Source organism: Alosa pseudoharengus, unplaced genomic scaffold (genome assembly GCF_046254945.1).
Source record: "Alosa pseudoharengus isolate Yale_2024_CS ecotype anadromous, Long Island Sound unplaced genomic scaffold, YU_APseudo_1.1 YU_APseudo_1.1_scf_18, whole genome shotgun sequence".
Classification (NCBI taxonomy): Eukaryota; Metazoa; Chordata; class Actinopteri; order Clupeiformes; family Clupeidae; genus Alosa; species Alosa pseudoharengus.
In genome coordinates this window covers 34148845-34163844 of record NW_027468650.1, presented here as the reverse complement: position 1 = coordinate 34163844, position 15000 = coordinate 34148845, and the positions used below count along the sequence as shown (strand labels likewise).

General features: G+C 43.4%; 1 protein-coding gene across 1 annotated transcript in view; it reads left to right on the top strand.

The window, feature by feature from the left end:
* The window catches only part of LOC143131409 (piezo-type mechanosensitive ion channel component 2-like), a 117413-nt gene that overhangs the window by 66447 nt on the left and 35966 nt on the right, over positions 1-15000 (top strand). Inside the window, exons 6-12 of the mRNA XM_076291038.1 lie at positions 3812-4112; positions 4626-4839; positions 10312-10471; positions 11072-11221; positions 11607-11642; positions 12039-12168; positions 12542-12714. Of these exons, the coding sequence (XP_076147153.1) occupies positions 3812-4112; positions 4626-4839; positions 10312-10471; positions 11072-11221; positions 11607-11642; positions 12039-12168; positions 12542-12714 (1164 nt within the window). The remainder of the gene's footprint in view (positions 1-3811; positions 4113-4625; positions 4840-10311; positions 10472-11071; positions 11222-11606; positions 11643-12038; positions 12169-12541; positions 12715-15000) is intronic.

Here is a 15000-nt window from a genome sequence, read left to right as displayed (position 1 = left end):
GAGTTTTCTGCAAACGTTTGCAAACATTCACAAACAATTTAAGGAGGTAGTTCTCTGTGAACATATTGGGCGTTGGACAGAGAGTTAACGTTGAGATGGAATGTTTACACAAAATTGTTCAAATATATCTGTTCAGACAAATATGTTCGCCACAAACATTCGCCTCTGTTCAAAGAATGTAAACGCACTTCAGTTGTTTCAGTCGTATTAAAATGACTATCCATACATGGATTTTAATTAGTTGTCATTCAGTAGAGGACTGTCTTTCCTCTAGACATTCTTTCCTTTAGCCATTTTGTTTTCTTCCGTAGGACAGTTAACTTGCCCTATGACTAAGCCAGACAATTTGGCAGCACAGTACACAGAGTCATCTGATAACACCATTCATTCATTCATTCATTCATTCATGCATTCATTCATTCATGCATTCATTAATTCATTCGGTACCCTGGGTGTTGTGCTTCTCTCTAGTGTTAATGCTTATGTAATACTTACAGTGTGGCCTCAGGATTGTCTTGGACTTAATGAATGGAGCAATTACTCAAGCCATTAGTTTTATAGCTTTGCTTTTGTCACACTGGTGTTCTTCTCTTTCTGCAGATTGCCAAATGAATGACCCTACATGAATCAGAGACTGACTCCTTGATAACAATAGAGATCCAAACATTTATAAAGACTAAGAATATTGAAATAAATACTGTATTTGTGTAATTCTTGATATCCATGATCCATAATTATGTATGTAATTTATGCTTGAATATATATTAATATAAAATCATTATTTATATTTTAATACAGATATAAAATATAATAATAAATAAAATATATACATTTTCCTATTTTAGTTTGGAGCTTTACAGTAGTGTCATTCTAGCCTGTTTCATGACATAAGTCTCAGTGATTGGGCTATTGGTACTGCAGTTCTGTTTGGCTATCATCTGTTGGTCTTGTTAGTGTCTGCTGATTAAATGCACACAGGGGTCAGGAACTTGTGATCTTGGTGAAAGCGTTTGTCATAGCAAACAGTTTAGAGACTCTTCAGATGATGTATGCTCTCTCCTACCAGACCTTATGATAGGGATAGGTAAATAAACTATGACTAGTCAAAAGAAGCATGTTTGATCAACTAGGAGACTCTGTCTTCGATAAGGAACAGATTACTAACCAGTGTTTTCATATGGCCACTGCAAGAAAAGTCTGTTTGTGTGACTTTCATTTGCAATAAACGTTCAGGGACTGCACAGAGCACTCATTCATTTAGGCTTCGTGATAAATTTAGTTGAAGCAAACATGCTCCAGTTTTCATTTTGAACATGCTCGCCTCTCCAAATAAACAAATGATTAGGCCGCACAAAGATTGTAATATTTCAATTTGCTTAATTTCGAGTGGGAATGAAATGGAGAAGGTTGTGTAGTCTACAGAGGATGTGACTGTTTCAAAAGTTTCTCCGGAGAACCTGAACCAAAGTTTCCCACCACAGTAACCTATGTGGAACGCACAACCGCTAAAACCAACAGTCTTCGTTTTTTGATCCCCAGCTGGTATATTACACGTGTCAGTGCTATCCCCTCAAGAGCGACGTTTCGAGGAAATAATGCTAACGACTTTCAGCTAGAGATCATCAGATGTGGCCATATGTCAACACCACATTGTTGTCTTTTCAGTAATACATTTAAAAAAAAAACTCTTTGCCTCTTCTCCCTTCAAGAATACTTGGAGTGGTGGCCTATTTTTATATGACACGACAGGACGCATGCCTTTCTCTCAACAGCAGACGGTTCTATCATGAATAGTCTGTGTTTCATTTAATACATTACCAAGTCAATCTAAGCTTTGAATATTGCCAGGTGTCCGTGACCAATCCAGCCCCTTGCGTGGACCTTTCCAAAAATAACACTTTTGTGCTGAGAGAAGCAATCGTTTTTTTGACAGTTACAATTGAGTTTTGCTGAGAGTTATGGCTACCACTTTGATTAAATCATAAAAATGGTCTCAGAAGACTGGGAAAAAGAATCACTTTTGTGCTTCTGCCCCTGTTCAGTCAGAATCACTTTTGCTGCATTTATTTAATCCAGTACCCTGTCTCCGCCAGGCTTGGCCTCTGTGATGTTGGGACTGGCATAGGCATGCTATGTGCACAGTCTCGCCAAGGTGTGTCAGTTCAACAAAGAATTGTTATGTATTTTTTTAAAACCTTTATGTGGCTGAAATGACAAAAAATGATTTAGAAAAACATTTACATTCATATGTATTAGTTATTTTAATGTTAATTGATCAAAAGTGTGTGTTTGTATGTGTATTTGCACTTGTTACACCCTTTACAGTCCTCTTTTGTTCAACTCTGAATGCAAGAAGTTAGTTCAAAGTGTGCTTCTGCAGTTGATATAGACTGATACCGAGCACATTTCCCATATATTCCTTGTTGTATAATTGGACTTTTGAGAACAACGTTGATATTGGAAAGCACAATACGCATGTGTATTGTTAGGTAAACAGGAGAGCACCATGGCCAGCCTCAGTGGAGTCACATTGTCCTTAAAAGATCTAATAATGTCCCATTCATCCTCCTCTGTCCTGGCAGATTAATTTACGTTGGCTTAAGTTCATTACCCAAGACTTATCCTAATGCAGTTCACTTTGTAATGCATGTTTAAATGCATGTGTAAATTGTGCCTGTCGGTGCTGTGTGCCTGAGATCAGAAATGGTCAAAGAAGGCCGTTCGTCTCAGTCCAAAAAACAATGAGACAGTAACAGTATTACCCAGTAATGATAATGGAATTGTTTCTGTTTATTTACAGTGATTGATAGCTCTGCTGTTGAGATGTGTTCCTGTGAATTGCTGTACATCTCAGAGATTTCTGGACAGTTGTGTGCGCTCTCGGGTGTGCGTCACGGTCATTGTGTTCTTAGCTTAGCTTGTGCTCTGAGACTTAGCATTGTAGTGATTCACTACACTTTTTTTACTACAGTGCAACTTTAGGGTATGATTCATGATTCCTAGTTCTGTGGTCGCAGATGTCATATGAGTACAGTTTACATTTTGACAAACTAACAGCAATAACACATTGATGGACCATTTAAATACTATGGGCAAGCCAAAGTTTTCAAGTAAACTGTGTAGATAAACGCAGTACAACACACAATAGGTTTTGACCATTTGATTTTCAGTTTCACTCTAGCATTGACCTTCCCTAAACACAGCCCAGTATGTTCTAGATTTCCTTCCTCTGTGGCCCTCTGTTGTTTGTGATAATGGCCTTGGTAATGTTACATCATGAGGGGGTAACTGGTGGTAATCTCCGTACGTAGCTGGTGTTAATTGCATTTGTGTAGTCTGTTCTCCTTGTCTGCACCATGTCACTGAGTGCTGCTCCCTTCCCTCCAGCTACCATTCCATTCCATTCTGAACATGTGTTGTTGTTGCTCTGATCCTTATTTGCCTTTTTAATGAATATCTTCAGCCTTAAGCTGATTATGAAATAATCATAGTTGATATGAGTATAAATGTGATTCTCTCAGATTTTCTGAATTGCATTTCCCTTGAATCATAATTGGATCCTAAAACTTGACATATTATGTGTCATTGGTATGTTATTTTACATTAAATTTTGACGAAAACATCCTCTCTGACCCAATTACTTCATTTGTTCCTAATACACTCCAAAGGGATGTTTTTCCTCATCCTTTTGACACAGCTGGAAATTAGCACATATCTAAATCTGGTACAAAACATCCATGAACTAAACCATACTAAAGTAAAGTAAACTAACCTCAGCTAAACTAAACTAAACTCTTTGTCTCAACACCAGGAACAGGAGGATGAAGAGGAGGAGGAGGAGGAGGAGGAAAAGATCGGTCAGAAGGTGGAGTTGGAGGACGAGCTGCTGTTCGAAGAGGATTGCCAACTAGACGAGGGGGAGCTGGTAGAGGAGGTAGACGAGGAGGAGGGGGAGGAAGAGGAGGAGGAGGAGATGAAGGAGCCGGAGGAGAGCACCAAGATGAAGATCTTACGTCAGATCGCCGGCTTGGCAACCAAACTCAAGGAGATCATTGGCAATCTGATTACCACCGCCGGGAAAGTGGTCGTAACCATATTACTAGGCCTGACAGGTACAGCGCGTGCCCTTTTACAGGGGGACATTTGGGGACCATTATCAGCCAATGTTGTAGAACATGATATAACATGCAGCAGCATTATTAACATCTGTCTGGCTTGGCATCCTGACACAGCACCCAAAGCTACCCTCTATGTAACCCTATCAGGTCTGAGGCACATATGGCAGTATCACTGCATTGCAGACTTATGTATAATTGTGATATCTTTGTTGCAGAAACATGATTAAAGAATAATATTGGAGACTGTGCCTTACATCAGAGTAAATTGATAGGAAATGAATTGTTTATTTACAATGTATCTAAAGCATCTATTTACTGGATATAGAGGCCCAGATGTGCAGAGACCTATGCTTCTCACTTTACTCATACAGTGTGTTGTACAGTGTTGTGTATTATTGTTAATTATGCATTCTTTTGAATAGGCTATTTGGTCATATTTGAAGGACCAAGCACAGGCCTGTAGGAAGTTTCTTTTCCCAACTGTGAGTTTGTTTCTTGTGTGTGCAGGGATCATGCTGCCCTCCCTCACCTCTACTGTCTATTTCTTCACCTTCCTGGGCCTGTGCACCTGGTGGTCATTTTGTCGCTCATTTGACCCGCTGGTCTTCAGCTGCCTGTGCGTGCTGATGGGCATCTTTAGCGCCGGCCACCTCATCGTGCTCTACCTCTACCAATTCCAGTTCTTCCAGGAGGCCGTGCCCCCCGGAGACTACTATGCCAGGTGAGGCCAGTGCCACGGGCACCCTGGGCATTAGCCCTCCACATTAGTTTTTACAGTGGAATGTCTACTCTCCTGCTTGTACTGTAATGAAAACACTTAAATGGGATTTGTGAATCAAATACATAATGCAAGTCAAATGTCCCAGTGTTAAATTTCATATGAATTTTCTTATTTCAAATTCTTCTTTAGGTATATATATACAGTATATATATTATATTATTAAGTAATGTACTGTAGTAGATGTTTTTATCCAAAGCAACTTTCATATGTCATTTATATTAGAACCACCATTGTTCCCGGAACAACTCAGGGTTAAGTGCCTTGCTCAAGGGCACAATGGTGGAAGCCGGGAATTGAACCCACAACTTTTCTGGCTACTGCATGCTAGCCCAGCTCCTTAACCACTACACTACCATCGCTCATACACTGCCCTATATAGATGCATGCTCATGTCATGTTATTTGTTTCTGGGGCTTGTTTTGAGATGACTACAGTTGTGCAGCTGACAACTTGTGTCAACTTTTGTCATATTGGTGTTTTTGCCAAGTTTACCTTCTATATACAGTGTGCCTTTCAGCTAAATCTGACCTATTTCCTATTTGTACGGAATGACAGGCCTGCAGATTTCATGCAGGTTGGACCAGTGGTTTCTGTTTGACTCATTTTTGGCTGGCACATTTTGTACTGTAGCCTACTATGAAAGACATATATTTCATGCAAATAATATAACTTTTACAGTATGGGTTCCTGGAGAGACAGTGCATATTTCGTTACTGTGACCAATGAGATTACAGAGCGCGCACAAAATTGGACGGAAGGATCTAAGAGGTCTGGAATCCAATCAAGGGCTTGTGCTTGGGGTCGGAGACATTGTGTGGGGAACTGTATATGGGAGAGCCCGTGTCTGGTGACCGCGAGCTTCAATCATGCCTGTCATGGTTGCTCAGTAACGTCCAGCGGTTATCACCGTAGCAATCGTGGTTGGTGCGAAGTTGAAAGGCAGATGCATTCCTCTCGGAGGTGAGCTGTCAATGAATGCAGCGCAGCAAGATTAAAGGCAGTATAAAACATGTGCGTTGTCGGGCCCGATCCAGACAACACACAACAGTATGTCAGACATCTGCTCCAGCCACTTTGGTATGTTGTATTTCACTCGTCTCACGGTTTTACCGCCGTGACGAAAGATGTGGGTTGCGTGGAAGTTTGGATCAGATGGGAAGTAACATGGAGTAGTGTATTGTTTGGGGGTTATGAAAAAAAACACTGAGATCTGTTTGAATTAAAGCTATTACATGTGATAATTGACTATTATATTGATTAAGAGTGGAACTAGCTGTCTCATAGCTGTCAGGATCCCTACAAATAGGTGTTCTGAGGAAACAAATGAAATGTCTGTGAAAGGCTCCATAATCAGCAAATAAAAATGTTAGGGAGTCCTACTGTTTGGAAATGGATTAAGCCTAGTCCTAGAAATTCAACGAAGATCTCCATTAAAAGAAGAAACGTATGGCCCCAGCCGTGGCGCAACTGGCTGGGACACCTGCACCGTACGTTCGATTTCCGCCCCGTGGTCCTTTCCGGATCCCACCCCGACTCTCTCTCCCTTGGCCTTGGGCTAAAAGTGCATGTTGAAACGAATAAAGGTGAATATAAGTTTAACCAGTGCAAATGATTCATGGGAAGAGAATGCATGAGTGTAATAATGAGATAATATCCACCCAAACATCCTCATACTCCCTATTTCCCTTCTACTTGGCCAGCCACCCGGGCAGCACTAACTATCCCTGTGCTCATCCTACTGTACCTCTGGGCCTCTGTGCTGGGGAGAGGAGAGGAGAGAGGGCATGAGAGGAAAAGAGAAAAGAAGAAAGATGGGAGAGAAGAGTAGAAGAGAGGAGAGGAGAGGCGATGAGAGAAAAGGAGAAGAGAGGAGAGCAGAGGAGAGAGGAAGAGGAGAGGTGGCACCGGCAGCTCCAAAAGGGACCAGGTGGTTCCCATTATGGCGAGACCGCTCTTGGCCCTCGGTGAAATTACACAGCTGGATTCAGGGAACTCTACACGAATCACAAACAAAGCTCAAGAGGGAGAGAGAGAAAGAGAGAGAGAGAGAGAAGGAGGCCGAGAGAGTGAGAGAGATGTGGGGGAGTGAAAGAAATCAAAGCTGACTTTGAAAAAAAAAACGTTACAAAAAGGCATGTGAGTAAAGTAGATGCAATTCATCTAAATTAGACCTGGATCAGAGCGCCGTAAAGAGCAGTGGTAGCGAGCGAGAGAGCGAGAGAGCGAGAGAGCAAGAAAGCGAGAGAGCGAGAGAGCGAGAGCGAGAGAGCGAGAAAGCGAGAGAGCGAGAGCGAGAGAGCGAGAGAGCGAGAGCGAGAGAGCGAGAGAGCGAGAGCGACAGGCTGTGAGGGACTGCTCTATGTAACACCCGTCCACACCGGTAGCATTGTTTTCAGAGGGGCCCCTAGCGCAGGATACAGGGCTAATTGCACAACTGTTGTCTCTCGTTAAAATATAGCTCACACTGTCCCAGCCAGATCTGTAGCTGACAACAAAACACAAACACTGTAGCAGCCCCAGCTGCCATAGTGACACTCACACTCTGGATCACTGCTGAGGTTGTTTGTGGGTGTCTCTTTTGCTTTGGAAGGTGTCACTGTCATGCAGGAAATACTTAAAGGAGCATTCCGCCAATTTTTCACATAGATCTCTTTTTATCGAGGTCACTGACTACTGTCGGTATGAAAAAAAAACAAAACAATTAGTTCTACCTCATGAACATGCCCCCCAGAGTGTAGCACTGTAACTGCCTGGAAGGCAGCCACCCGAGCTAGATAGAACCAATTGTTTTCCGTTTGTTTTCGTACCAATAGTACTCATGGCCTCGAGAAACAAATATCTAAGTGAAAAATCACTAGAATTCTCCTTTAATGCAAATGACTTAAACAACACAGATCAACTATGTGATTAAGATTTTTAGGAATTAGTTTATGGATATGCTTCAGTGTTCCCCATCTTCATTAAGTAAAGCCGCTAGTCTGCAAACTGCATGTTAACCCTTGTAAATGGCACAGATGATGTTTAAAAGTATAAGATGTATTTCACTTGGATTCAGACAGAGTGGAGGTATAAAAGTCCAGCCCAAAGGCAGATGGATGATGGTGCTTTCGACAATCTGATGAGTGAGAGGGGAAATGGTCGGACAGCCAATGAGTAACAGAAGAAAATCTGTCCGTCTGTGTATGTGTACAGCAAGATAATGGCTGCCAGGCTTCTTAATACAACTCATCACGACCCCACACACATCATGAGGATTTGGATTTGGTTCTTGGTGGACTTAATGATTTTGTTTCGCCAGACAAAAGTTGAAAAATATGTAGCAGGCCTTTGACGAAGCCACCACTAATGGCTATAAGAGCCGGGCCCTGCTTAACGACCTGCCTCTCTGGGGCTGGAGCAAGCGCTCCCTGACAATCTCCTACAGGGCACAATCAGGAGCGGCTTTGTAATTCAGCATTTGTGGTGAGGACACAGTTGTGATTACACCCTAGCCAAAACCCGTGTGTGTGTGTGTGTGTGTGTGTGTGTGTATGTGTGTGTGTGTGTGTGTGTGTGTGGGTGTGCATGCACAGCCTTTTAGTGGAGTCCCCAGAGAAGCAGTTCTGGAGAGAGAAAAATGTTAATTCAGAAAGACTCCGATTAAAACCAAATGGTGGTGTGTTTGTTTGTGTGTGTGTGTGTGTGTGTGTGTGTGTGTGTGTGTGTGTGTAAGGGGGGGTGGGGGGGTGGTCACACAAGATGAGATTTAGTCAGGCAATACTATGTGAATTGTGTGTAGCTTGGTTATGATCAGCATTTGTATATGTGTGTGTGTGTGTGTGCAGACCGGTGCCGGCTCTTTTAATTGGTTACGCGCAGAGCAGGGTGGCCACTGGCAGGGCATGTTGTTTACACCTGCCCCTATGTTTTTATCCTGTGTTCTGTCCCACACACACACACACACACACACACACACACACACACACACACACACATAGATGCAGCACACACACACACACACACACATACACACACACATATAGATGCAGCACACATACAACTGGAAGCATGTTGCAATCCCATCAGCCACGGCTCCAAAATAAAGCAGATGCATTGTGGACTGCTCCTGTGCCAGATTCCCCTTTCTCACATCCTGGTCATGGAGATTGTGTTTGTGCCGTATCAGCATTCCAGAGGTGGGAACACCACTGAAAATCATTTTGGTCAGTCCGAGCCGCTCGATATGAAGTGAGAATGAGAGCCAGTGCTTGTGTGCATTATGTGTATTGGCACCTAGCTGGGCTTTTTTTCTGCACTGTTAAAGAGGCATCTGGTGTGTGTTTTCTGCAGGCTACCAGTGAGGAAAACGAGAACAAAACAACTGATGGAGGTGCTGGATGTAGTTGTACATCTAAAGCAGAAATATACTGTACCTTCTAGCTCTTGGACAGCTGATTCAGTTGAGGCATTTGGTTGAGGATTGTATTGTATTGCACCATATTGAACATGTTAGTTGGTAATTGACTCCTTTTTAAATGTCAATAGGGGGGTTACCCATATATTCTCTTAGTTACCAGTATCAGTGAATCAGAGAATACATGATGAATTGATTGCTAAAGTTCAAGTTAAAGTTGACTGGTATTTAGCAGATGCTTTCACCAAAGCAAGTTCGGGATTCGAACCTGGACAGACCGTTGTCAGGCTGTTGTGTTGTGTTCACATTGAGTGAGGTCAGTATTCTCTTGGACTTATGTATACATACCAGATGAATGGGAGGTTGCTCTCTAAAAGATCTGCCAAGATATAAACACTGGTTTAGGATCAAAGGAAGGAATTAAAATGTCCAGCTGACACCAGGTCCTCCATGTTTGGTCCTGCTCTTTACATCCCTCTGCTGATCTGATCTGCTCTGATCTGCTCTGGTCTGCTGAGGGAGATATATACTGCCGCCATAAAGTTTTATTCCCACTCCTCTTCCCACGTGCCAGAGCACAGAGGGTGGTCATTCAAACAGACAGAAGAGTTTAATTGAGCCAGATCAGCTCAGTCTGGGATTCCTCTTTCACTGCATCATCTCAGTCTGGTCAGCACCAGACACACTGAATACTCACCTCATTGGGGTTCAGTGGAGCCCACAGCTCATCTCTGGCTGTGTTTTGGCCTTTTCGTCCATCTTGGTTCCCATGAAGTATGTCCAAATGTTATTCTAATGGAGGTGTTTAGCGTGGAAATTGTGCTAACTAACTTGTGGTTTTAGGTTTTATGCTATTTAGATGTTATAGAAGCATTGTCAGCATGCATACCTGCCATAGACACTGATTCATGATATTCATAAATTCTATTCTATTCTATTCTATATTTGACTCTTGCATATATTTATTCTGTTTGTTTATTTGTTTGCTTGTTTGTTTCCCTGTTTGTTTTTCTCCTCAGTTTATTTGGCATCTCCCCGGTGATCCAGATTAACTGCTCCCACACTTGGATGTTCAAGGTCAACCCGGCGTTGCCGTGGCATCACTTTGTCAACCCCATCATGCTCCTGGTGTTGTACTACACCCTGGCCACGCTCATCCGCCTGTGGCTGCAGGAGCCGGTGGAGACGGTGAGCCAACGCCAGAGTGTCTCCGCTAACTGCTAATGGCCCTCTTACTCCATTGTCAAATAGTTGGGTGAAGTGTCACGACATAAATAGCCGTGCATTAGCTTCCCTGTGGGAGATCACAGTATACCAACAGTGTGTGTCTGTGCACCGTTGTAACACTGCAGATGATTTTGAAATTGAGCCTTAGTGTGTTCTTGTATTGAGTTTCATTTCATTTGGAATCTTTTTATTGTTGTCAGGCATGTGGCATACCATCTAGTCTCATCTCTGTGCCTCTGATGATAAAAGCTCTAAAAAAATCACCTGAAAAAACAGCTTCTCTATATATAACTCAGTCTTTATAGCCCTCTTAAACTCTGGCTTGATCATGTGTCAGTTAATTGCATGGAACTCAATTCCCATGAATAGAAGCTCCCAGCAATAACATCGCTCTCCCTGACGTTTATGCCAGCGTTGTGAGGCCCAATGTGCCATGGCCCTGGCCTTACACACACGGGTGGTGGGGCCGCTGCTCTGGGGTTATTGTGTGTTAATTGACATGTGATGAGGGCTGTGGCACTGCAGGAAGACCGGAAGGAGGAGGAGGAGGAGGAGGAGGAGGAGGAGAAGGGGGCTGAGGAAGAGGAGAGGGCTGAGGAAGAGGAGGAGGAGAAGGAGCTGAAGAGTAATGACGATTTCAACACGGCAGAAAAGAAGAGAGAGCTGTGGAGAATGACACACTACAAAACAGATGAGAGAAATGTACACAAACATACCTTATGCACATGCATATATATATACATTCTATAGTATACTTTGCTATACTTTACTATACTATACTATAATAGTATACAGTATGATATTTCTAAGTACACAAATATGTGTGTTATCAATAGCTGAAAATGGTATGTTAATGAAACAGTTCATATTAGGCTTAGCTAGCTGTATTGTCTTTAGTGTGGAAAAGTCTTTCAGATGAATTCCATCATGTCTCAGTTTCCACAATGCGTTAAGACTGTGTGAACTGTTTGCTTTACTCCTTCACTGTGTGTGTGTATGTGAGTAAAGTGTCAGGGTGATATATGAGTGTAATAAGTGTGTTGTGTGTCTCTGTATTCATGACTTCATGTATGACTTTATGTTTCAGCTCATCTCCACGCAGGATGGCTATAGCACTCCAGAGGTTTGTAAATTAATCCCTTTTACTTAAAGTGTGTACAGGTTGTCAAGCCCAATGATTTCAAGATTTCAAGAGTTATTTTACGTAATAGCTGGAAAGAAGCACATACTTGACACATAAAGGTCACTAATTTGAAATCTGCAGCATGCACTGGTAAATTAGCAACATTATTTTGTCTAGTAATTAAATTAGCATTCGTATGTACAGAACAGTATTAACGCATTGCATGGCGCGTTGCATGCCATACAAATTACAGCCCAAAATATTGAAGGACTTTTACATAACATGTAGTATAATATCATTAAACTGTGCTTACGGTAGACACATTTTATGGTGTTCTCACAAATCTACCCTTGAACGGTCTCTGAATGTGGGTCTTTCACCTGGCACCCACCACAGGTGTTGATTGTGACCTCCAACGGACTTCCGGTGACCTTGGGTTCTGGTGCTCCTCATGAGAAGGGACCCACAAGTCTGGATCTGTATTCCATGCCTGAGTACGCACCGGGTCAGTCTGGATCAGAACCAGGTGAGTTGCCCACTGCCATCGGTTCTCTAAACTCTCTCTGATGACTTGGCATTCTGGGTTGTTGTTTTTGCAGTTTTGGGGGATTGGAAAGAGATGAGGGTGTTCATTCCAAAAGTGCCGTAGTGGTATTAGGTGATTCATATCCTCCTTCACACACACACACACACACACACACATACATACATACTCTTTCTCTCTCTTACACACACACACACACACACACACACACACACACATACATACTCTTTCTCTCTGTTACACACACACACACACACACACACACACACACAGATACAGACATACATACACACACACACACACACATACTCACCCACTCTCCTCCACCCATTCTGACCTGCTTCTCCTGTTCCAGAGTGTATGGACACCAGTGTGTACGAGATCGAGCGGCCGCTGAGAAGCGACTCCTCAGAGGCTGGGGAGGACAAGGATGACCGCCAGGGGGGCCAGATGAGGGTGAACTCAGCGGTCAAGGCTTTCGCTTTCATCATGAAGCAGAGCTACATCTGCGCCCTCATCGCCATGATGGTGAGAGAGCAGACACACTGCACAGCACACACTAGCACACACACTAGCACACACTAGCACACACACTAGCACACCAGCACACACACTAGCACACAATAGCACACACACTAGCACACACACTAGCACACCAGCACACACACTAGCACACACTAGCACACACACTAGCACACAATAGCACACACACTAGCACACAATAGCATACACACCAGCAAACACACTAGCACACAATAGCACACACACTAGCACACCAGCACACACTAGCACACACACTAGCACAACAGCACACACACTAGCACATCAGCACACACTAGCACACAATAGCACACACACTAGCACACAATAGCACACACACTAGCACACCAGCACACACTAGCACACACACTAGCACACAATAGCACACACACTAGCACATCAGCACACACTAGCACACACACTAGCACATCAGCACACACTAGCACAACAGCACACACTAGCACATCAGCACACACTAGCACAACAGCACACACTAGCACAACAGCACACACTAGCACACACACTAGCACACACACTACACACTAGCACACACACTAGCACATCAGCACACACTAGCACACACACTAGCACAACAGCACACACTAGCACAACAGCACACACTAGCACACACACTAGCACATCAGCACACACACTAGCACACACACTACACAACAGCACGCACTAGCACACACACTACCCCATCAGCACATATACAGTACACACTATAGACACAATGCCTAAACAATACAAGGACTATGGAGGGCCACAAGAGGGGAGGACACAAAGCACAGTCGCACAATATGGTGGATGATAAAAAACTGGCTCTAGCTCTAACCAACTTGGACACTTTTCTGAAAAAATCAGGTGTTATGTAAAGTCTTATGACAATATAGAACAACACTAATGATAGCATAACATGATCACAGAGTGAGTCTTTGGCATAGATAAGCTCAGACACGTAGCCTAGCCACACAGACAGACATTTAGAGACAAATTTGACAGGCCTGGTTACTTGATATCACTGAATTGTCTGTTCGTGTGAAAGTTCTCCTGAGGTTTGAACAGACTTCAGCCCACAGTAACAGTATCCCGTGCAGAGCCTCTGGTGTCATGGCCATCAACCCCCCCCCACCCCCCACCCCCCCGGTGGCACACTTTACGCCACAACACCCCTCTTCAGCTCTGGCAGCTCGTTTAGTCATTAGCGGTGACGGAGCATTAGCCGGCTACCACACGCCTAATAGGGTAATGCATGCCATGTGCTGCGCGCTGCCGATAGGGTAGCCGCCCGTCGACTCGCTAAGCCCCTCGCCCCTGCCACCACCACGCCAGCCAGCCTGTCTGTGGGAGTTTGGTTGGGCAAGGGGATAAGTCTAAGCTGGCATAAGGCAGGTCTTGAGGCCCTGTTGAATGATGCCTGGGAAAAGTACCTCCCCTTGAGGTTTTCTGTTTTGGCTTGTACTCCACACACAACAGAGATATTACTATACAGTGGCACGCAACAGTCCTACAACTGTATGATCTCTGGACATTTCTGACACAGAAGAGGTATAGCCCCTGCTATACTCTGTACAGTTATATAGCTGCATTGCAAACATTGTATATTGTATATGCTGGGTGGAGTATAATTAATTTCTAGCGGCTCTCACTCAGTGGACCCTCTAGACTGGCCCACCATGCTGCTCTGACAGCTCCGATTTATACGGGTCAGAATGTTTCCTGGCCGACTACGTCAGGCAGCCAAGCCCATGAAATGGAGTAGCACAGGTTTTTCAGTGACGGGAAATAAGTCACTGGTATGAAACATATGGCAGCAGGCGTGCTGGTGAACCCTGAAATTCAGCAGGAAAGGAGGAAAGTTGAGAAACGGGAGAGGGAATGTCTGGAGTGAGACATACAGCCAGATTCTTCTCTTGCAAGTCCACTGTAGAGTTTGGCACTGGCTCCAGTGGTGCTAACCCGTAATCAATTATGCATTGCATATTACATTGCATTGTGTGCTCTTGTATATAATGGATAAAAATGCATACAAAAATGCATAAATCCACTTTCACAGTGTTTGCTTGGGGGAGAAAAGCATCGGTTGGCTTAGTTGATCCAATTTAAATATAAGATATAGTCCAATTTAAATAAAAGATATGGTCCAACTTAAATAAAAGATGTTGAAAGTCAGGAAGCTAAATCAAATAGTTAGAAATAGGACACAGGGGCCATCTGTCTTGTCTAGTAGGTTAGGAATCATAAAGTCTCTAGTAATGCAGAAAGTCTCTTCAT